The sequence below is a fragment of the Protomyctophum parallelum genome (genome assembly GCF_964188405.1).
Source record: "Protomyctophum parallelum genome assembly, chromosome: 16".
Lineage (NCBI taxonomy): Eukaryota > Metazoa > Chordata > Actinopteri > Myctophiformes > Myctophidae > Protomyctophum > Protomyctophum parallelum.
The window spans coordinates 5,078,717-5,100,873 of NC_139711.1; the positions used below are offsets into that span (position 1 = coordinate 5,078,717).

The 22,157-nt window shown below is 45.2% G+C and overlaps 1 protein-coding gene across 1 annotated transcript in view; it reads left to right on the forward strand.

Moving 5' to 3' along the window:
* Positions 1-22,157, forward strand: part of gpc3 (glypican 3) — a gene marked incomplete at its 5' end in the record, with an annotated part of 172,599 nt that overhangs the window by 62,526 nt on the left and 87,916 nt on the right. The window contains one exon of the mRNA XM_083785742.1: positions 13,475-14,172. Within this exon, the coding sequence (XP_083641868.1) occupies positions 13,475-14,172 (698 nt within the window). The remainder of the gene's footprint in view (positions 1-13,474; positions 14,173-22,157) is intronic.

Sequence of the window (22,157 nt, forward strand, 5' to 3'; positions counted from 1 at the left end):
ATCCTAGTCTCTCTCTAGGTCGTCATCGAATGAGCGGCTTCTTCCATCATCTCCATCCTTCCTACATCTGGCTAGCTTGCCAGTACTTTCCACCCTGCGTCTTTCTTTAATAAGTCCACATAGGTTTGTGTGGGTTGCCCTCGTGATCGAAGCCCATGTGTTGGCTCCCATACAGTAGCTCATGCTATTGGACTTCCACACATTGGCCACACCATTTAGACATTTTACAGAACTCTGACCTGATGAAGCCCAGGTTTTGAAAGTGAAAGATGTTTTGTGTTATTCTTTCACGCAGTGCCTCCTGTTGACATCGGAGGGCAATGGTCAGGGAGGATATTAATATAGATGATTCTTAACATTTTGCGCAAAACCAACCTTGGCACACTCTGCCTCCACTGTGGTCAAGAAGAGCACCTGTGCCTGCACCACATGGTCCGATTATAGCAGGCAGTCATCCGCATAGTCCAGGTCTGTTAGGGCTACAGCAGGGGGTCTTCTGACCTCCTGGGTGTTATAGTGAAGCCAAGTATCCAATTATGGCCGGCCAAAAAAATCCATAGTCCAGTACTAGAATGAAGAGGAAGGGGATGAGTGTGTACCCTTTGCAGCACCCCGCCAGGAAGTCAAACTCCGCACTGTTGCCGCCTGGAGTTATAATACCCTCGGTGTACACGACTCCTATAGGCCCTTAGTAGTAGGAGCCATGGGAACCACTGTGATCCTTGAGTGTCTTCGTCATCAGGCCTCTGTGTCGAGTTAAATGCCCTTTTGAAGTAGATGAAACGCAGCGCCGCTGCCCCGGTGTTAAACTTCACCTCCTTAATGATCCTCCTTAAGGCCAAGATCTGGGCTATAGGGTGGTTATCTCCTCTCGAAAGCCGTTTCGGTTGTCCTTCAAGTTAGGGTCGAAAGGCACTCCGTGTCCACAATAAACCTATAAACCTATACTCATGCTTGTTGCATTGAAACTAAAAGCCATGAAGCCATGAACAAAAAGGTGCAGGCCTGATCATGCATGGTGCTGGTGTGGGGTTGAAGGATGATTCCTGAGTCCTGACTCCTGACTGATGAATCCTCAGTTCTTGTTGAAGAAGAAAGAGTTAAACCCACAGACGGAGAACAGTTTGTGTGTGTGATGTGTGTGTGTGTGTGACGTGTGTGATGTGATGTGAGCTGAAGCAGACGGCAACGAAGAACACCCCAGTCAATCCGTTCCAATCAGCAGTGTAGTGGTGTCCTCTCTCTGGCCTCATTCACACGTACCAAACACCAATCAAGCAAATGTTAATTTGGTCGTTTTCTTTGTTTTTTTTGGGCCACCACAATGCTTTTCCAATGGGAGTCACATGGTTTGATCAAACATTTGTGTGTGACTGCTGATTGCTGGTGGTGTTCTGCCCCTCATCAAACAACAATGTTTGGTCAAACAATGTGACTCCCATTGGAAAAGCATTGTGGTGGCCCAAAAAACAAAAAAACTTTGCTTGATTGGTGTTTGGTACGTGTGAATGAGGTCTCTGGCTTTTTATTCACTTTTACATCACACTCATCCCAAACAATCAGCGATAATCAGCTACTATGCATCTGTATTCATGTAAATGTGAGCACCAGCGAGGGAGTGGGTATGCGCAACCCTCTTGTTTTTAAACTAGTTCCATGCAGATTTTTCTGTGATGTGTGTGTGCGTGCGTGCGTGCGTGCGTGCCTCTGCGTGCGTGTGTAAATATTCATTATGCACTGGCTGACTCCAGTTAGCCTTTGATTGCAGCATCAAAGCCGTCCTCAGTCTCCATCCTGGCAGCCTCCTCACAGCAATGTCTCTTCCTCCTCAGGGTCATGTCACTCCAGGTCACCCTGCCTCGCTATGTCATTCACTATAGCCTCCTTGGGTCCAACATGTCCATGTTTTTGCGTTAAACATTTGAAAATAATTTAAATGAATTTTAAAACAAACATTCCATTAAAAAATAAGGACGATCTACGAGGTCGCAATGCATCGCGAAGCTGACTCACCCAGGAGTCATATCAAAACTTGACTATTGTAACTAACTCTTCTTACTGGCCTACCGGCAATGCCGGCATGCGCATTTAAGTCTCTCCTATTGATCCAGAATGCCGCAGCTCACTTGGTCTTCAACCTGCCAAAATTCTAACATGTCTCCCCCCTTTCTCCACTCCCTCTATTGGCTCCCGGTCTCTGCCCGCACAGAGTACAAAAATCTATAATGCTGGCCTTCAAAGCAACCAAAGGTATATGGCACCCATATCTTGCAAGTCTGATCGGACCCTACAAACCCTCCCGCACACTCAGATGAGCCAAGCTGGAAGTACATTCATTCAAGACACCGGGACAACGCTCCACACGTGCCAAAGTCTTCTCCCTTCTGGCTCCACAACTATGGAATGCACCCATTACAATCAGAACTGCAGACTCACTCCCGATCTTACGCCGTAGTCTGAAAACCCACCTCTTCAGACTCCATCTTAGCCCGTAGCACTTACCGTAGCACTTGCCGTAGCCTCGACGACCTTACAGGTGTATGCAAAGGCTTAATTTTAATGAGATAGCATTTTATGTAGACATAGCACTCTACACTGTTAGGTTCTTAGTGTACGTATGATTCTTGATGACTACTTTTTAAGTATTTGATGTATTGCCATGTTTTGTTCTTGCTTACTGTAAATCGCTCTGGATTATAGCATCTGCTAAATACCTTAAAGGTATATTCAGTGATTTAACTTAGTTCAAATATCACTTATTTTTTTGTTTTGTTGTGATAATCCTCTCTACTATAGAGTGTGCTGACCATAAAGTTCCTCCCTGTCCCCAGTTAACCCCTGGGGGTCAAAAAACCTTAGGTTTCGTTTTTGGCTCTCTATCCTGATTGGATGAAAGGCTTAGGTCCCAGCCAAAAACGAAACCTAAGGTTTTTTGAGTGAAATCACTGAATATACCTTTAATTGAAAATTGTAAATTGTACAAGCTCTCAATGCTGCGCAAAGCGACGCGTTGTGTGCTTGTAGATCTGCTAATTTCTGCTAGAGTGTGTCCTTCACTAGCTTCCTTGCTGCCTCTAGAGTGTGTCCTTCACTGGCCTCCTTGGTGCCTCTAGTCTAGACTAGAGTGTGTCCTTCACTAGCCTCCTTGGTGCCTCTAGTCTAGAGTGTGTCCTTCACTAGCTGCCCTTTGAAGGCGCCTGTCTGGAAGGACCGGAGCTGAACTTTGACCTTAGGAAGGGCCGCGCCTCCAGAGATCAATGTTGCGGTGAAGAGATGGAATACAGAAATGCAGACTGACAGATCAGCACGTTTGGCATGCATGCGTGTGTAGTAGAATTAAGTGTAGTAGAATTTGAAAATAGACCGTTTCTCTGGTCCTCACAAGAGACATTCTTTAGTTTTATGGTTAGAATGATTTTTAGAGATCTAGGCTTACAATTAGGAAACAATTCAGATTAGGTTTAGGATTAGGAATTTTGAGGATAGGTCTAAGGGTTGTGGTTGGAGTTATACTGATTTATACTTTCTTGTGTGTGTTGTGCACCAGTAAATATCCAATCTACAAGTTTGGCCTTTTTGGGCTTCAGGGTTAGGGTTACAAATGGCAATTTGGCAATGTGTGTGCGGTTGTATCGTATGTGTGTCTGTGTAATCAGGTGGGGTTCCTGCATGGTTCTCACCTGACTCACACCTTGCATGCTGAGCTTAGCCAAAATGAATGTTCTCACACAGCTTCACCACCGCGATTGCTGCTGTGTTGTGTGTGCACATTCCTTGTTTGTGTGTGTGTACAGTAGATATGTATTCGTTCATGTGCCAATTTCTGTATGTGTGAGCACAGTATGTGTGTGTCTGTGTGCGTGTGTGTGTGTGTGTGTGTGTGTGTGCATGCGTACGTGCGTGCATACTACTACAGCATGCGTTTGTGTGTACGATTATAGGCCCTCTCTAACAGATGGAGTAACCTAATACCTGTCTGAGTTGTGTCCATTGGCCCTCGTGGCCTGGCGATGCTATCTGGTCCTTACCAGCAGCATCCTGTCTGCTTTGTTCCAGGAATCAGCCCAACCCACCCTGCCTCACCGCCCCTGTCCCGTAAGCCCCTGGCACCTAGCACACACACACACACACACACACACACACACACACACACACACACACACACACACACACACACACACACACACACAACCTGGTATAGAGTGCGGCTCGTCAGGTGAAGCAAACTCTCAAGTTACCTGGACAACAAGTGCCTTGAATGAGAATCGTGTTTACGGCCAGTGAAGACAAATAGACATCATTACTACAATAGACACGAGCATAATGAAATTAATCAAACACTGTTAAAGGATTCTGTAGATGCGCATATCCGCACTCAACAGTGTGCCCTTGTGCCTGTGTGTGAATTTCACGGCTCTCTCTCTCTCTGTTACGGTGTGTGTGTGTGTGTGTGTGTGTGTGTGTGTGTGTGTGTGTGTGTGTGTGTGTGTGTGTGTGTGTGTGTGTGTGTGTGTGTGTGTGTGTGTGTGTGTGTGTGTGTGCGTGTGCGCGCATGTGTGTGTGCATGCATGAGCGTGCCTGTGTGCATGCGTGAGTGTTTATCATGCATTGCATTGTAAGTCTAGTCCTCCTAGCTGGTGTCTGAACAGCGACAGTTCCCTCCGTCTCTCTGTCTGGGTCCTGGACAGGTTTTGCCTGTCACCACCACGCAGGACCAGGTGGCTCCCATCCGTCTACAGGTGACACTTCATCAAGCCAAATGGATTAGTCTCGTTGTCCGGCTAATTTATTGATGGTTCGTTCCCCCCTCCTGGGGATAATGAGTGTTCTGCCCCGACCTGGTGTACATGATGCACTGCGCTAGTTCACGTGCAGCACATTTCCTGCATGTCGACAGTAAAATCCCCCTTTGATGGTGTAAACATGGGTCCAAAATAGTGTCCATTTGCGTCAACCAGCTTAATGGTCTTGGATGTTATTGAGTGACTTTTTTCAGAAATTTGTTGTATTTGCTATTAACTCTTTTGATGCCACCATGTTGGAATTGCTCCCCAACAGAGTGCACGGGAATGGTCCCGAAGAAGGCTCATTTTTATGGGTCACAACTCGGTATTAGTCAAAATACAAATTTATTTTCCTACATTACTTTTTTTCTAAATAAAAACAATACTAAATAAAAAATAAAATAATTGTATACATTAACGTCTAATCTCTCTTTTGGGTCTCGTCCAAAAACAGTCCAAAAACAGTAACTCCAACAATATTTATTATCAGGTTTTTGACCCATCAGACAGGGAGATTAACATAAAAATCACACCCGTGTGAACTGAGTGGTGCAACCCCCCCCCCCCCCCACCACCACCTCTCTCTCTCTCTCTCTCTCTCTCATTAGCAGGCAACAGTGCAGCACTATCCCTCTCTCTGTTTCGGGCACAACAGCGCCCCTACTGGTACTCAGTCATATACTGGTGCTCATTAACGTCACATAGGTGCGTGAACAACACACGGACACGGACATTTCTGTTCCTTGGAGTGGTTGCACCACTCAAAAACTCTGATATAAGGGATATAACGTCCAGCTGGACTGTAAAAAATATGGAAAAGAATATGGAAAATATGGTTTCTACAGACCTGTTTTGAAGCCCGAAAAGAAAAGAAACCGTGAACGACTGCTAATGCCTGCAGTGGCGGATCTTCACTTGGTAGAACCAATAATCACCTTTTATTGAGAGTATTCTTCTGGAGCCTGTAGGAGTGTAGGAGGTAAAATAGTGACATCTGTAGGGCCAAACCCATTTTGACCTGGGAACGATTCTACAAATGTCTGACAGTTTTCTGAAAAACCCTCAGTGGTTCTCAACCTTTTTCATGTCAAGGACCCCAAACATTATATTTATTTGGTCGCCGACCCCCATCTGAAAATATGTTGTTTCAGGTACCCCCCCCCAAGAAACAAAGATTTGAGTTTCAAAACGTTCGTTCTGAATAAATATATATTACAATTTTGCGTCACATTTTCACGATCTACAAGCTCATAGCGCGCTATGAGCTTGTAGAGCTGCTATTTTTCAATAGCTAAATTATAACATAATGTTTAAAAATCACACCCGTGTGAACTGAGTGGTGCAATTCCCCCCCCCCCCCACCCCTCTCTCTCTCTCTCTCTCTCTCTCTCATTAGCAGGCAGCAGGCACAGCACTATGCCTCTCTCTGTTTCTGGCGCCCCCTACTGGTACTAATAAGTCACATACTCGTGCTCATAACCACTGATACATAGATACGCGTATACATAGATACGCACGGACATTGCTGGTTGTAGGAGTGGTTGCACCACTCAAAAACGAAGAGGGGTTCCCGCCCAAAATGTGTTAATGGGAACTGCACCCTTAAGAGATTCGGGAAGGGGGCTTAAAATCCAGTGCAGATTACTTGCCGCTTGATCCCAAAGCACATGAAGAAGTGAATCTCCATTGCCACACCTGTGCCACTGCCAGCATACCGTATGTAGAGCATGGTTTTTTGTCGTCCACATTGGAAGATCTAACAGGTGTAATATGAGCTCTATTCATCATATTTATAATGACAAATCTAACACATGTTTTAGCTCAAAGCTGACCTCTTATTCTATTCCACTGAGAAGTGTTTATAGATATTGGTCATGCGCCTAAGTCCCCAAATATTAAACTGGTGAGAAGCAAATGTACTGTAGCCTTACAAGCCAAACCACATAAGTCTTACTGTGTCTTGTACTCTGTCATTGTTTTTTAAAGTATTTCTGAAAGATAATCATTGCACATTTTTGCCTATAATGCACAACATACAAAGCTGATCCCACTCTGAGCATTATGTCCAGCAAAACTCCCTCTTTATAGTTTAAAGGAAGAGTTTATTAAATGGCAAGGTTTGTCACTAATACTCGCTATAGATGTCCCCCCCTGTGTAATGGCATAACTCTGCTAAGTTTTATTACCTTAAGTGCATCCTCCAACAGAGGGGATGGGGTTACACGAAATGGGACAGGATGGGAAGAGAAACCCCCTCAATGCTGAATCTTCCTGTGTAGCTGCTTCACAAATACAGCACGAAAACCCAGTAACTGTGTTATCGGATATACAGGTTATGGTTTTGGACAATACCACATTTATGTCAAGGACATGTTCTTATTTCTACGTCTGATGGTCTTCTCCAACCATTCGGCGGAGAGAGTCGGGTTTAAAGGAACCAAGTCAATGGATACTTTGCATTATATGAAAGATAATACTGGAATCCATCTGGGACTCTATATACCCCCCACTATATCTGGGTATAATTAATTTCTTGTAAGCTATTCTAGGCTTTATGTTATTCCAAGGGAATCGGATAAAAAATTGAATTGATCTCTCTGAACCCGTTTTGAGGAAATGTAAGATAAATAGACGCGACGATATAAGTAAGCCTTTGGTAAAGCATTCGTTTTCAATATCTCTGCTCTACTCTGTACTGTAGAGACGATGGTAAAGCTATCCATCTGTTGATGTTCTCCTCAACAGAATGAGAGGAGGCCAGCCAAGGTCATCGAGACGGTGGTTTGCGTTCATAATATTTCTGTACACAAACGTTGTGCTGTGAGTGATATCGATCTACAGTATCTCTGTCTTTCCAGCACTTTAGTAAACTTTTGTTCAGTTCTCCCGATTGGACAAAATTGGCTAGCCTGGGTTCCAGCCTAAATAAATAAACACTCAGGGCTCCATCTTGCGCCAGAGGAAAAAATGGAGTCCGCAACACTGGTATGAAAACTCAGCTCCACTGGTTTATTTGACTCCCTTTAGGATCTTCTTCAGGAATAGTGTGACAGGGAATGGGTGTGCACCTTTATACAGGAAGGGGTACAACTGATTGGCTCTAACGATGGGTGGTGACTAATGCCACCCTTATCCCTTATCCCTATTTTAAAAAAAACATTTTAAAATAGTTCAACTATAGCCGATCTACATCGAGACATTGTGAGCTTGTAGATCGGCTATTTGAACTATTTTAAAAGGTTTTTTTTTATAGTAAAATATGGCTAATTAGTTTAGGGATAAGGGATAAGGGGTAGCGCAAGATGTACAGTAGCCCTCACTCTATAACAATAACATTTTAGCTTAAAAATAATATCACATACAACAGCTTTAATAGAAAATATATGGTACATCTGCACAAATACAACATAATGGTTACAAGTTACAAGTATAAAACATGATTTGTAATTGCTAAATACCCTTGGCCTCCTAACTGCTTTGTGTGCAGACAGAGGACTTTAGAGTTGACTTATTTAACAGCCAGAGTGGCATCCTTGTGGAGATCAAGTCCAGACATTTGTCGGTCACCGTGTGTGTGTGTGTGTGTGTGTGTGTGTGTGTGTGTGTGTGTGTGTGTGTGTGTGTGTGTGTGTGTGTGTGTGTGTGTGTGTGTGTGTGTGTGCGCGTGCGTTTTGTTTTACATCTGTGAGAAGCTTCAGATAGAAGTGTTTGTACCCTTGTGGGGGAGAGGCAATAGTTAAAAGTCAGTTCCCGGCATATTAATATGGAGGCCAGAGCTGATCCAGCATTTGATTATACTTTAATTGACATCTTTGATGAATGGCCTGATAGAGCGGAAAGCGTATATATATATATATGCACCCCGTGATGATAAAGCATCCCGTGGCAGCGCAACACTTTGCTGACTTACACGATTCTCAATGACAGCTTGATAGAGAACTTGAGTATTGGACGCTGTTCAGCAACTCGCTTAAACATATTTTAATTCCAAGGCTAAGTTGAGGGGAGCCAAAATCCATCGAGTAAACATTCCTTGGCTGCTGAAAGAAGGAGGGCTGAGAGAGGCGAGAGAGAAGAGAGAGAGAGAGAGAAGAGAAAGAGAGAGAGAGATGCCATAGGCAGAGTTATTTTCCCCTCTGCATTGTATCGGCGTTTCTGCCCCGGGAATGGCTCCGGTCTCAAAGGAAAACGATTTTTTCCCCGATAGCCAGCAATTACCTCCTTCTATATACGAGCTGCACTCGTGATGCTCCCGGCGATACAAATGCTACTGCTAATTTTTCTGTGTGACCCAATATGTTAATGCGTGTGTCCCCGCATCTGTTAATGCTCGTTCCTCATCGTCGGCACTGTGAGCCAGACGCAGGATGTCACAGGCCTCTCTCTCTCTCTCTCTCTCTCTCTCTCTCACTCTCTCTCTCTCTCCCTTCCATTAAAGGACACCTGATCTCGCAGAGCCAACGCACCCAGGAAACGGGCCCTCAGTGCTTCTTAACAGGCGGCTCTGTGACCCCTCCGGCTACTTAGAGCCATTGTATTGCACTCGTCAACTAAGAGCCTTGTATAGTCTCTCCTTTTAACCATTATAAAGTTGCCCTTCAGCTGCGGTGCAAGTGATACTCAGAGATACTATCTTACATTACACGGTGTGTGATTTAAGAGGTCGTCATAGAGACCACGGGGGGAGAGGGAGGGGCTCGCGTTCACTTAGTTCTCAGTAATAGCCCCCACCCCCTCAGGATTGGGTGCAATTTAAACGCAACAAATCCTAATGCACTTCAATTTACTGTGTCTGTGCAGCGCTATTTCTGTTGGTGTGTGTGTGTGTGTGTCTGCATCTGTCTGCTCATTGATCGCAGAGGGAAGGGATTCTCAGGCACAGCAGGACGGTTCTGCCCTGAAAATCTAGACAGATGTCTGGACGGAGCGTCCTTGCATCCTCCTCGCATTTAGTACTGGACTTAACCACTTAAACTCTCTATTCTTAGTAAAACGGACCGCCATTTTTTTTCAGTCTACAGCAAATCTCTTCACCCCAAAAAAATGCTTTTTTTGAGTGGTGTGACCACTCCAAGGAACAGCAATGTCTGTCCCCGCCTATGTGTTGTTCACCTATGTGTCCGTGTGACATTAATGAGTACGAGTATGACTAGTACCAGTAGGGGCGCTGTTGTGCCAGAAACAGAGAGAGAGAGAGAGTGCTGCACTGTTGCCTGCTAATGAGAGAGAGAGAGAGAGAGAGAGAGAGAGGGGGGGGGGGGGGGGGGGGGGGGAGTTGCACCACTCAGTTCACACGGGTGTGATTTTTATTAATGTTTCCCCCAGAATAGGCTTGCTGGGGTACAGCTTCCTACAGTTTGAGGTTATTTGTAAGGTTTTACCTTACCTTATAGTATCTTATAGGCAAATATTGTACTTTTGACTACAATTATTTGTCAGATTTAGTAGGTTACTTACTTACGTTCGATTATAATGACAAAACATACATTAATTGATTAATTATGATCAAATGTTATCGTTAAGCTGCACAGCAGCACATAAAGTAATTCAAATCAGCCCCACCTTAACCAGCTGCATTGTGAATGTATTACTAATAGTAATTGTATTTACAATCCACTGATATGTGAAATGGACCATTCTGCATGCCACGATAAGGAGTAATTATTTTATTTTATTTACTGTAAGTATTGTGTGCAGGCAGCATCACACTGCTGTTTGATCATACAGTAGTGTATACATATGTTGTTTTGCTCTACACAACTGTACTTTTTATTTGTCCTACTCTTTACTTGTAACTTTGTAACCTTAAATATTATATAACGCCCCGACCTTACGACTTGAATAACTGGAATACAACCAAACAAGATATGGAAAGCTAATAAGAAAAGAGTTTCCAAATAACTCCTGACCTTGCTGCCTGTCATGTTGTTGTCCCACACACACACACACACACACACACACACACACACACACACACACACACACACACACACACACACACACACACACACACACACACACACACATCCAACTTGCAAGCCCAACTCTGTGTTGTATATTAAATAAATAAAGATATATTAGTGAACGTACACCTGAACCATGATTTAAATAATAAATAGATATTATATAGGCCTACGAGTTGTCTGTTTCCCTTCTACCTACGTTGTTGAATAAGTTTGGACGCGCACAGGCCCTGGCAGAGCCACACACACACACACACACACACACACACACACACACACACACACACACACACGCACACGCACACGCACACACACGCACACACGCTGCTGTTTTGGGAAAAAATAATAATAAAAAGGAGTGCATCTCCTCCTCTGTCACTGTATCCTGCTGTCTGTGACACCACGTTTATTATGGCAGATAGATAGCCAGAGTAAGGTGTCTGTCAATTATATGAACGTTTATGGTAGTGACTGATTATTATATGAGTAAACTGGTGTGTGGTGGTCGGGCTGGTTGGGCCCTCATTGATAAATGAGGGCCATGGTCTTCTTCTACTGTGGTCCATCATCAACCTTCATTGACCTTCACTCCACCAGTAGCTTGCTGTGAAGGACTGAAGGACACCTTGTGTGTGATTGTTCGGGGATGGGACAGCGGTGCTAAATCACTCCCACAAACCCCACAGCTGCTCCGGGACATAAACAAACAACACCAGCCCAAACATCCTTTATCCCATTCTGACCTGAGATCAGATTCATACGAGGTTCCCGCCGGACACACACTGGTCTGATTAACCCATTCTGACCTGAGATCAGATTCTAGAAATGTCAGTCGCTCTTCGATTTTTCAAAAATAGCAGACCTACAAGCTCGTATCGCGCCACTCGGTGGCGCGATATGAGCTTGTAGATCTGCTATTTTTAAATAACTAAAGCACGACATGATGCTGACACCAAAATGGGTTATTATCCACATGCATCCTCATGCAGTTCTCTCCTTGCTGGGCTGCCGTATACTGTACATGCACAACTCCTCTCCACTCCACTTTATTGTCACATTTGCAGTTTCCACACCATGTAGTATTGTAGTGCATGACGCTGCAGCTCATCAGGAGGATCTCGTTGGTGCTGTTGTATAGAAAAACCTCAAGATGTGCGGAATCACACAGAGGGCTGTATTTTGCGTGTCTTAACCCATTCTGAACAGGCACCCATTTTGGTGTCAGCATCAATCTTATGCTTTAGCTATTGAAAAATAGCAGATCTACAAGCTCGTATCGCGCCACTCGGTGGCGCGATATGAGCTTGTAGATCTGCTATTTTTGAAAAATCGAAGAGCGACTGACATTTCTAGAATCCGATCTCAGGTCAGAATGGGTCAATCAGACCAGTGTGTGTCCAGTGGAAACCTCGTATGAATTTTTTTTTTTACGATATTTTTTCGCGGCTCACGCCTTTTATTGGTTTTTTGAAGGGACAGACAGTAGGCTGACAGGAAATGGGAGAGAGATGGGGGAAGACATGCAGTAAAGGCCGTGTCGGGCCCGCGGCACACTGCGACTGGATTACCACTCGGGTGCCCAGACGGTTACGCCACCGCCTGGGCCCTTATTCCCTAACTTGAGTAAACTAAAGACCTGGAGGCGTGATCAATGCCATTTGGCTATTCTGAGTGGCCAGGTCTTTAGTTTACTCAAGTTAGGGAATAAGAGACATGGTACTTAAGACACGCAAAATACAGCCCAGAATGTCTTAAGGTGCGGTCTTGTTGACTTTGAGAGTGAGGCTGTTCTCCTGACCCCATAGAGTCAATAACCTGACCTCGTTCCTTACCTGTTGGCAGTGTCGTCGTCATCGACAATCATTTTCAAGTCATCAGCATATGTCATGATGATGTTGGAGCTGTGCATGGCTACGCAGTTGAGTCTGTACAGGGGAATAGAGAGGACCCAGCCCAGGGTGTGGGGGGGTGGGGGGAGGGACAAAGCTCTCAAAGTAATAGGTTTAAAAAAAAAAGCCACCCAAGAAAGAGGAAGTGAAGAAGGTCGTTGCCTTGAAATGAACAGCTGTTGTAAATCGATAACAAGTGACATCACAAGCGTCCCCCTGAATCAGCGAGAGCAAGAGATGAAGTGATGTCATGGACCCGTCCCGTCTCCCCGACAGACCGGCCTACTCTGTCTCTCGGCTCCCCTGCTTACGGTCACTAATGGAGCTTTAAATCCCCTCCATTGTCTGTTCCTCGCTCTCTTTAGGCCTCCTGGTCGATGGGGCAGAGCTCTGGCTTCTTTGGCACATTGTTGATAAGACCTCCCTTTCCCTACTTGAAAGGCCAATGATTCGTTTTCCAGCACATGGCCAGGTTTCTCAGGGTTTTGTCGAACCCTCACGAAGCCTTGGATCTCTGCTCCCCGTGTGGCAGTCGAGGCTTTACTGTCTTTATTTTTATTTGAAGTGCCGTGCTGCTGTTGACAGCATTTTTTGTTCAGATTGTGGAGACGAGTCTTCAAACGCTGAATTGAACAACCTTCAAACAGCAAGTCTAACGATGTCCCTCTCTCTCTCCTTCTGTTTCCGTCTCTCATTTTTCCTCTTTCTTTTCCCTCTTTCTGTCCGTCTTTCTACTATTATTTATTTCTCTCTGTTTCTCTTTCTCCCTCCCTCCCCCTCTCCCTCTCCCTCTCCCTCTCTCTCTCTCTCTCTCTCTCTCTCTCTGTGTGTCTCTCAGAGGCCTTTGACCTGGTCCTCCGCCACGGCCGCAACTCCACGCTGTCCATGCTGAGGTCGGAGTTCGCGGGGCTGGGCGGCGGGGCCCAGGGCTCGGTGGGGCAGCTCTTCCAGGACGTCTCCTTCTACATCCTGGGCTCGGACTCCTCCGTGGACCACATGGTGGCGGCCTTCTACGCCCGCCTCTTCCCCCTGGCCTACCGCCGGCTGCTGGGCGGCGGCGCCGCCTCCTCCGCCTCCGAGGAGTGCCTGAGGGGGGCGTGGAGGGACTCGGGCGCCTTCGGGCAGTACCCCAAGCTCATGATGACCCGCTTGTCGCGCTCGCTGCTCGCCACGCGCGTCTTCCTGCAGGCGCTGAACCTGGGCATCGAGGTGGTGAACACCACGGACCACCTGCGGCCGCCGGCGCGCGACTGCGGCCGCGCGCTGCTGCGGCTGTGGTACTGCCCGCACTGCCACGGCCTGCTGGGGCCCCCGGCGGCCTGCGGGGGCCTCTGCGCGGCGGCCATGCACGGCTGCCTGGGGGGCTCGTTGGCGGAGGTGCAGCCCCACTGGCGGAGCTACGTGGACGGCCTGGCCAGGCTGAGCGGCGCCATGAGGGAGGAGCGGGACATGGAGGCCGTGGTGCTGCGGCTGCACCTGCTGGTCCGGCTGGCCCTGAGGCACGCCGTGAACGCACGCGGCCGCCTCAGCGCACTGGTGAGGCGCACGCACGCACACACACACACGCACACACACACACACACACACACACACACACACACACACCGCTAAATATAACCTCTAATCCTAACACTAACCCCAATCAGGCCCCTTTTCCCCTTTCTCATGGGAACCGGTTCAGTTCTTTTTGGTTCTTAGTCCATGAGCCAGAGCTCACTGATTGGGGTTAGTGTTTATACTGTGTTTTACTGTTACCGTGTTATTTGTTTATACCGTGAGGCTTACAATTAGGATACTGATTGGCAATCAGTATCCTAATTGTAAGCCTAACAGTATAAATCTTTTTTTAAACCAGTGCATAAACAACACAACACAACGCACGCACGCACGCACGCGCACGCACACACACACACACACACACACACACACACACACACACACACACACACACACACACACACACACACACACACACACACACACACACACACACACTGAATCAATAGCTCAGGCACACAGGGCATATACAGAGAGAGGATGAGAGAGTGGTGAAGTGTGATTTGGTGACGCAGACGGTGCACACAGTGTCACACTGTATATAGTTATTCTTCTTGTCCAAGGAGACATTTCAAGGTCAAAACTGTGGAGGTGATGTCAGGAATTGTTCACTTAAATAATGAAGACAAATGGAATTATTGTCCTAGGTTGAATTCATGTGCACTGCAGACACATGCGTTTTCATTGTGTGAACTATACCATGGCTTTATGGGGTGGTGCCTCAAGTAGAGGCTCTTTTTTACTCTTTTTTTTGCAAAGAAGCACATAGCTGCAAGCATGTAGGGGTGCAGCACTTTAGTTAGACTAGTCATTGGTCCGAAAAACGACAACCCACCTCAAACCCTATACCTAACCATAACCGCAAGCACGGGAGCAGGCGCTAGTCCGAGATGCGGACGCATGCCGAACTAATGCTCTGTCGGATTAAAGTATGCCTCCCAGTCCCAGCATGTAGGCGGCCTACTTCCTTCTGTTAGCACTTTTGTTTTTTGGTTACAGTATAGCTTGACAGGAAAGGGGGAGAGAGAAACGGGGGGGAAGACACGCAGCAAAGGTCGTCCGGCTCGGGACTTGAACCCGCGACCGGCCTAGGTGCCTGGACCGCTCAGCCACGGCCCAGGCCGGTTTTTTGTATGCTAATGCCGTGCAAGAGTGTTATGTTGAAAATAGCCGATCTACAAGCTGCACTAATAACTTTGGGGCGGGCCCGTCTAGAGTTTGAATGGATCAGTCAAAAGGGAGACATCAAAGAGGAAGGACGGGTGGGGCAGGATCAACATATGGAATGTCAGAACAGGTCAGCTCCATATATGAAGATCTAAGGGTTTTGAGGTTTGAGGTTTGAGTTGCTGGCCGGCTCTGTATGCAGAATATCCAGTCTTCTCCATGTATGGCTATCCAGGGTTTGATGAGGTCAGTGTTGTATATGGAGACGACCATATATGGAGCGTGTCACGAGGCGGAATGTTCGTTAATTTGGCGCTACACTGTCGTACTTTTACTGCATGTAATTATTTTTAATTGAAGCTTTATTTAACCAGGCAGAACAAATTATCTCTGTTGGGTGGAAATCTCATTATGTCTGTTTCAATCTTGTAGATCTGCTATTTTTGATGCTTTTGTGTGACAAAATTTACGAAAAAAACAACTAAGAACACATTCTTGTGGCGTTCTTAATTTTTCCACAAAGAACAAAACAAAACAAAGATCTTTCAAAGTTGAACTATATGGAGATACAAGGTTTCCTGCCGACGGCGATGGTTTCTTCATGGTACAATTAAGACATCAAATGCATCACGTACTGTATCAACAACGCACACATGCATGAGCACGGAGATCAAGCCGGTGAGGTCTATGATATCGCGCTGCCATGACAATGACAAGAATAGCATTCATGTCTTTATTAAAGTGAATCAGTGATGAATGTATGTATGAATCATGCATCATTAATCGCCTAATTTTACGTGTGATCCATGATAATGAAGATACAGAAGAATAGAAAGGCTTGGCAGAAAATAGCGTTCACTATTGTACAGAGCCCACCGCCTCCAAATTTCACAAATCATATTTCCAGGGGAGCTCATGTATTATTCTGACCTGAGATCAGATTCTAAAAATGTCTTCGAAATCCTGACAGTTTTCTGAAAAAGCTATGTTTCTATGTCGGTCGATTAAAAAAAAATAGCAGACCTACAAGCTCGTAGCGCCACCGAGTGGCGCGCTATGAGCTTGTAGATCTGTTATTTTTCAATAGCTAAAGCATAGCATAACACCAAAAGGGGTTAAAGACGAGCCTGTAGTTCGCACAGCCTGTGCACTTTAACGTGATATAATCCTTAAAATGTTCCTCCCAAAAAAGCGAAATGACATAAATTGATACTTCTCCGTAGAAATAGCCATTCAACATAGCTGTGTCCTGTTCTGTATGCGGTGATTACCATTGGTGTTGAGAAGTTATGCCATTTACGCTAAGTACTTCATTTCATGTCAGATCAGATTCTAAAAATGTCTTCTACATCCTGACAGTTTTCATTCTGACCTGAGATCAGATTCTAAAAATGTCTTCTATGTCAGTCGCTCTTTGATTTTTCAATAGCTAAAGCATAACGTAATGCTAACACCAAAAGGGGTTCCCGCCCCAAAATGGGTTAACCACATTAATAACCCATTTTGGGCGGTAACCCCTTTTGGTGTTTTAAACATTATGTTATGATTTAGCTATTGAAAAATAGCAGATCTACAAGCTACGAGCTTGTATAGGTCTGCTATTTTAGAAAAATCGTTAAAATGTGGCGCAAATCATTGAATATATATTTCAGAGCGCACATTTTTAACTAAAATATTTGCTTCTGTGGGGGTCCCTGGAACTACATAGTTTGAGATGGGGGTCCGTGGCCCAATAGAGATAATTATGGGTGGTCCTTGACATGAAAAAAGGTTGAGCACCACTGACATAGAAACGTGGATGAAATGTTAGGATTTAGAAGCTTCTTTTAATCGACCTCAGTCCAAAATGGGGTAAGCCTGGTGTCCCGGCTATTTCCCTACATGTTTTAAAAGATGCCAGTCTTTGCCGCGGTGCGAGGCGACGGCTGGGGTATGATATGATGTGATATGAACTTTATTTGTATAGCGCTTTTTAAAACATAGTTCCAAAGTGCTGCACAGAACAGGATTAAAAAAACAACAAGAAACACACAGTAACAATAGCAAGCATGTATGTACAAATTGGCTAATTACAAATTGGGTACACACTCTGCTCTGCCGCATGGAGCAGCCTGCACCACACGCTGACCCTCAACGCACCCCCCCCCCCCCCCCATCTACTGGAACAGCACACATACACGTACGCATGCACGCCACGCACACGTGCACATAACAGGAACACCATTAAAACATATATGTATTCATTGTCAGTGCTCTCATCTTAGTTATTTGTGTCCGTGCACTCAAGCGTGTGCAGACTGTGCACACGCCACACGCACACGTGCACGCACACACACACACACACACACACACACACACACACACACACACACACACACACACACACACACACACACACACACACACACACACACACACATCAGCGCGTTGGCTGATGCTGATTATCCATAGTGGAAGGTCAGGTGTGGGGAGCTTACTTAGCAAAAAACAAGTTCTTGCATTGTATTTAAATGCACAAAGCATACAGTGCATATTCCCATGTGGGCTTACACACACTCGTGGGCACGTACACACGTACATACACATTACACTGATCATTGATCACCAATACCCAGAAAAAAATGCTAAAATGTGCTTTTCAACAGCCATGCCAAGAAAGTACTTTGAAATGACTTGAAATTACAAAGATAGATGAGGGAGGATAGAGAGAGAGAGAGAGAGAGAGAGAGAGAGAGAGAGAGAGAGACAGACACAGAGAGACACAGAGAGACAATAGGTGCGGTTCCATTAAGCCTTTGCGAAAAAAGGAAGCGTATGTTCATTAAGTCGAAAAAAGGAAAGCTAATTGTCGGTGTTGCCATTAAACTGATAAAATGCGCATATGAAATAAGTTCATGAAATATGCAGTAGGTGGCACTGTTTTGCCAGTAAAGTGGGGCTCATGTAAAGTAGTCCTGACTCCTAATCCATGCATTGTTCACACCATTGATTTGATGCACTTTGTGCATGCTGCAGTTTAACGGACGGGACCCCATATACTGCGCTGTAATCTGATCCGTGGTCAGCGGCTGACCGACCGTCAGCCAGTCTACAGCCGCTCGCCAGCGGGCAATACTGCTGCTTTCACAGTATTGACGACACCTACAGTCAAATAACGTACAAAGAACGATTTGTTGTGTAATGCTTGTCTTAATATATTCAGGGCACATGTAGCCTATACTGTATGTCGCAGGACTCGATTGGAGCATACTGGTCGTTTATACTGTAAATTGATTGATTGCAGCTGCAAAAAGTTGTGAATAACTTGTTTCATCGGCTATAGCCTATAGCCTACACGTTTAGGTTGCTTATCGTGTGTGTGTGTGTGTGTGTGTGTGTGTGTGTGCGTGTGCGTGCATGTGTGCGCGTGTGTGTGTGTGTGTGTGTGTTGCATCCATACAGTAGCGATCCAGATATCAAAATGATCGGAGCGCCCCGATCAACTTGGGAGGATTCAGACTTCATATGGGATCTTTGAACACACAACACAGTTATTAATCGGACGGCTCGGGTAGTAGTAAATTGGGACCTTATATGTATCCACAACTTCACTCCCTCTCCCTCTCTAGCCACCCTCCCATGCACCGTTCACTCCACTGCCTCCCCATCGTTTATTTTATTTTATTTTCCAACTGTTCAAAAGCGATATAATGCTCAATGTTCAATGTTCAATGTTTTCTAATGTTTGAGGTGTTTCCATCCAGGAGATTTTGCTCAAAAAACGGCTTTATGGAACCTAGAGAGACAGAGACAGAGTAAGAGACATAAATAGAGACAGACAGACAGAAGACAGACAGACAGACAGACAGACAGACAGACAGACAGACAGACTAGTGAGAGCGATGGAGAGAAAGACAGAAAGTCCTAGAGAGACAAAGATTTCGCGCAAAAAAACAGCTTTATGGAACCTAGAGAGACAGAGACAGAGTAAGAGACATAAATACAGACAGACAGACAGACAGACAGACAGACAGACAGACAGACAGACAGACAGACAGACAGACAGACAGACAGACAGACAGACAGACAGACATGACTAGTGAGAGCGATGGAGAGAAAGACAGAAAGTCCTAGAGAGACAAAGAGAAAGAGCCAGAGAGAGAGAGAGAGAGAGAATAGTGTATTTTGGGATGCATGGCTGCTCGTACAAGGAATGTATTTCTCTGGCAGTCAGACAGATGCTCCCAGCATGTCGATGTGAAACCTGTCCCCCCCCCCCTCCTCCTCCTCCCCCTACTCCTTCTCCTTCTTCTCCTCGTCCTCCTCTGGGCTGACCCGTTCTGGGTGGTTTAAACTGCCATGAAACAGCTTCACGGCCGCGTGTTTTCCGTAGAAGTGCTTCATGAAATATGAAGGCTTTGTGTGCCCAGGCCTCCTGCTGTATATCTGCTGAACTTTTGACTCGGGTCCTGTACTGTGCTATAGTCCCCCCCCCCCCCCCCCCCCCCCCTGTGGTGAGCAGCTCTCCTCTCTGGATCCATCACTTATTAAAACACCGGTTGACCTCGCTTTCCTCGTCGCTCAGAGAGTTTCCTCGTCGCCCGCTTGGAGGAAGTGGTTCTGTTGCTTTCTCATCTTCTGTCTCTAACTATCTCCTAGTGGTGGAAAGTACAATACGTTTACACAAACAATTACTGTACTTAAGTACAGTCGTGAGGTACCGGTATACTTTTACTGAACTTGACAGTTTTTCAGTTTGTTTTGCTTCTACTTTTTACTCTGCTCCAATTGTTAGAAAACCTTAATTGTTAAGTTGATAAGTATAACTTTGTAGATTTATCACAAAACGTACATCAATCATATACTTTGGCTATTACGAAAATAGCTGATCTACAAGCTGACGCCGCTTTTGCGATGTGATCATGTGACACATTGTGAAATGGAACATTCTTCATAATGAATGACTACTAATTACTTTTGATACTTTGAGTATATTTTGATGCCAATACTTTTGCACTTTTACTCAAGCAACATGTTGAATACAGTCTACATTGTGGTATGGGTACTTTTACTTGAACTACGTTGCACCGCCGATCCGACCGTCTTCTCTGGGTCAGAGTCTGTGTCCCCTTTGTGCCCTGATACGGAAATCTCTGTGCTGTATGTGGGTCCTTGTCCATTTCATGCCCATATATGGAAATATGTGATGTCATAATTAATAATATATTATTATTAATATTATTATGCCCATTGGACCAGCGGTTCTGGACAACTGTATCAGGTTGGTTTATGGAGGAGAGCTGTGGACAGTTCAGAAACCTACCAATGACATCATCAGTAGGCACATTTTTTCAAGATTTCCCTTTTTAACAAAAATCACACCCGTGTGACGTGAGGGGCGCTCTTGTCGTCGTACATCATCCAATAAAAAATAAATCTACTTCTTCACGAATTAATTTGTCAATGTATGTTATTATCTTTTAACCACGATACAATGTTTTTGTATTTGCTCGTCTACATATGACGTACATTTTCCTTTCATTGTCAATGGCATTTAACCCATTCTGACCGGGCACCCATTTTGGTGTCAGCATCATGTTATGCTTTAGCTATTTAAAAATAGCAGATCTACAAGCTCATATCGCGCCACCGAGTGGCGCGATACGAGCTTGTAGGTCTGCTATTTTTTTTAAATCGAAGAGTGACTGACATTTTTAGAATCTGATCTCAGGTCAGAATGGGTTCATCAGACCAGTGTGTGTCCGGCGGAAACCTTGTATGAATCTGATCTCAGGTCAGAATGGGTTAATGTTTGTGTTGCCACAAATTTACGTCATATTTCAGGCCCACAGTGGGCTTCCACACGAGTGTGACTTTTTTTAAATGAATGCAAGAATAATGGCATTTATTATTTTTCAGCATGCTATAACTTTCCAGGAAGATAAAGGCTGTAGGTTCTATTATCTTGGACTGATGATGGCACTGGTAGGTTCCTGAACTGCCCACAACCCCTCAGAGCGAGTATAGGCAGAGCGTCATCTAATGGAGGATTAGCGAGGACCAGTTATGAGGATAAGGTTATGAAAATAGATGAAGTACAAAATATCAGTATGTCTTCCACCACTGCTTTCTCCCTCTCTCTCTCTCTCTCTGTGCGTGTACTGTACGTGCGTGCGTGCGTGCGCATGTGTATACCACTCACAGCGAATGAGATTGTTATCAGTGAATGAAATAAGTCCTTTGCACGTGTGCGTGCGTGTGTGTGTGTGTGTGTGTGTGTGTGTGTGTGTGTGTGTGTGTGTGTGTGTGTGTGTGTGCGTGTGCGTGTGTCCGTTCGTGTGTTTAAGAATGCTGAGTCAGTAGTCACAGACGACTGTGTTTCTGTCTGTGTCTGGTTCTACTATAAGGGATTAAGGCTATATTGCTTTATTGGTTTGCTCTGCAGCAAGGTGACCGCTCAGTCGGTGTGTGCGTGTATATGCGTGCGTGTACAGTATGCGTGCGTGCGTGCGTGCAACTGAATGGCTGGAAAATGGAAATGTAGAGTTTACATAGTACACATTGCATGCATAAACTTTCCTTAATGATTATATCTGGTTTCAGTATTTATGATGTAATTTATTTTATCTATTATTAAGGATATTGTAGCGGTCTATTTGTATTGGTGGTGGGGAGGAGGGGCGGGGCGGGGGTCGCGAGACATGGTCAAAGCATTTCCGGGGGTCCCCAGCCAATAACATTGAGAACCCTGCCTCATAATTATGGACAGTATACAACAAAAATAAATAACTTGAAATTTCAGGAAGAGATTACTTGTA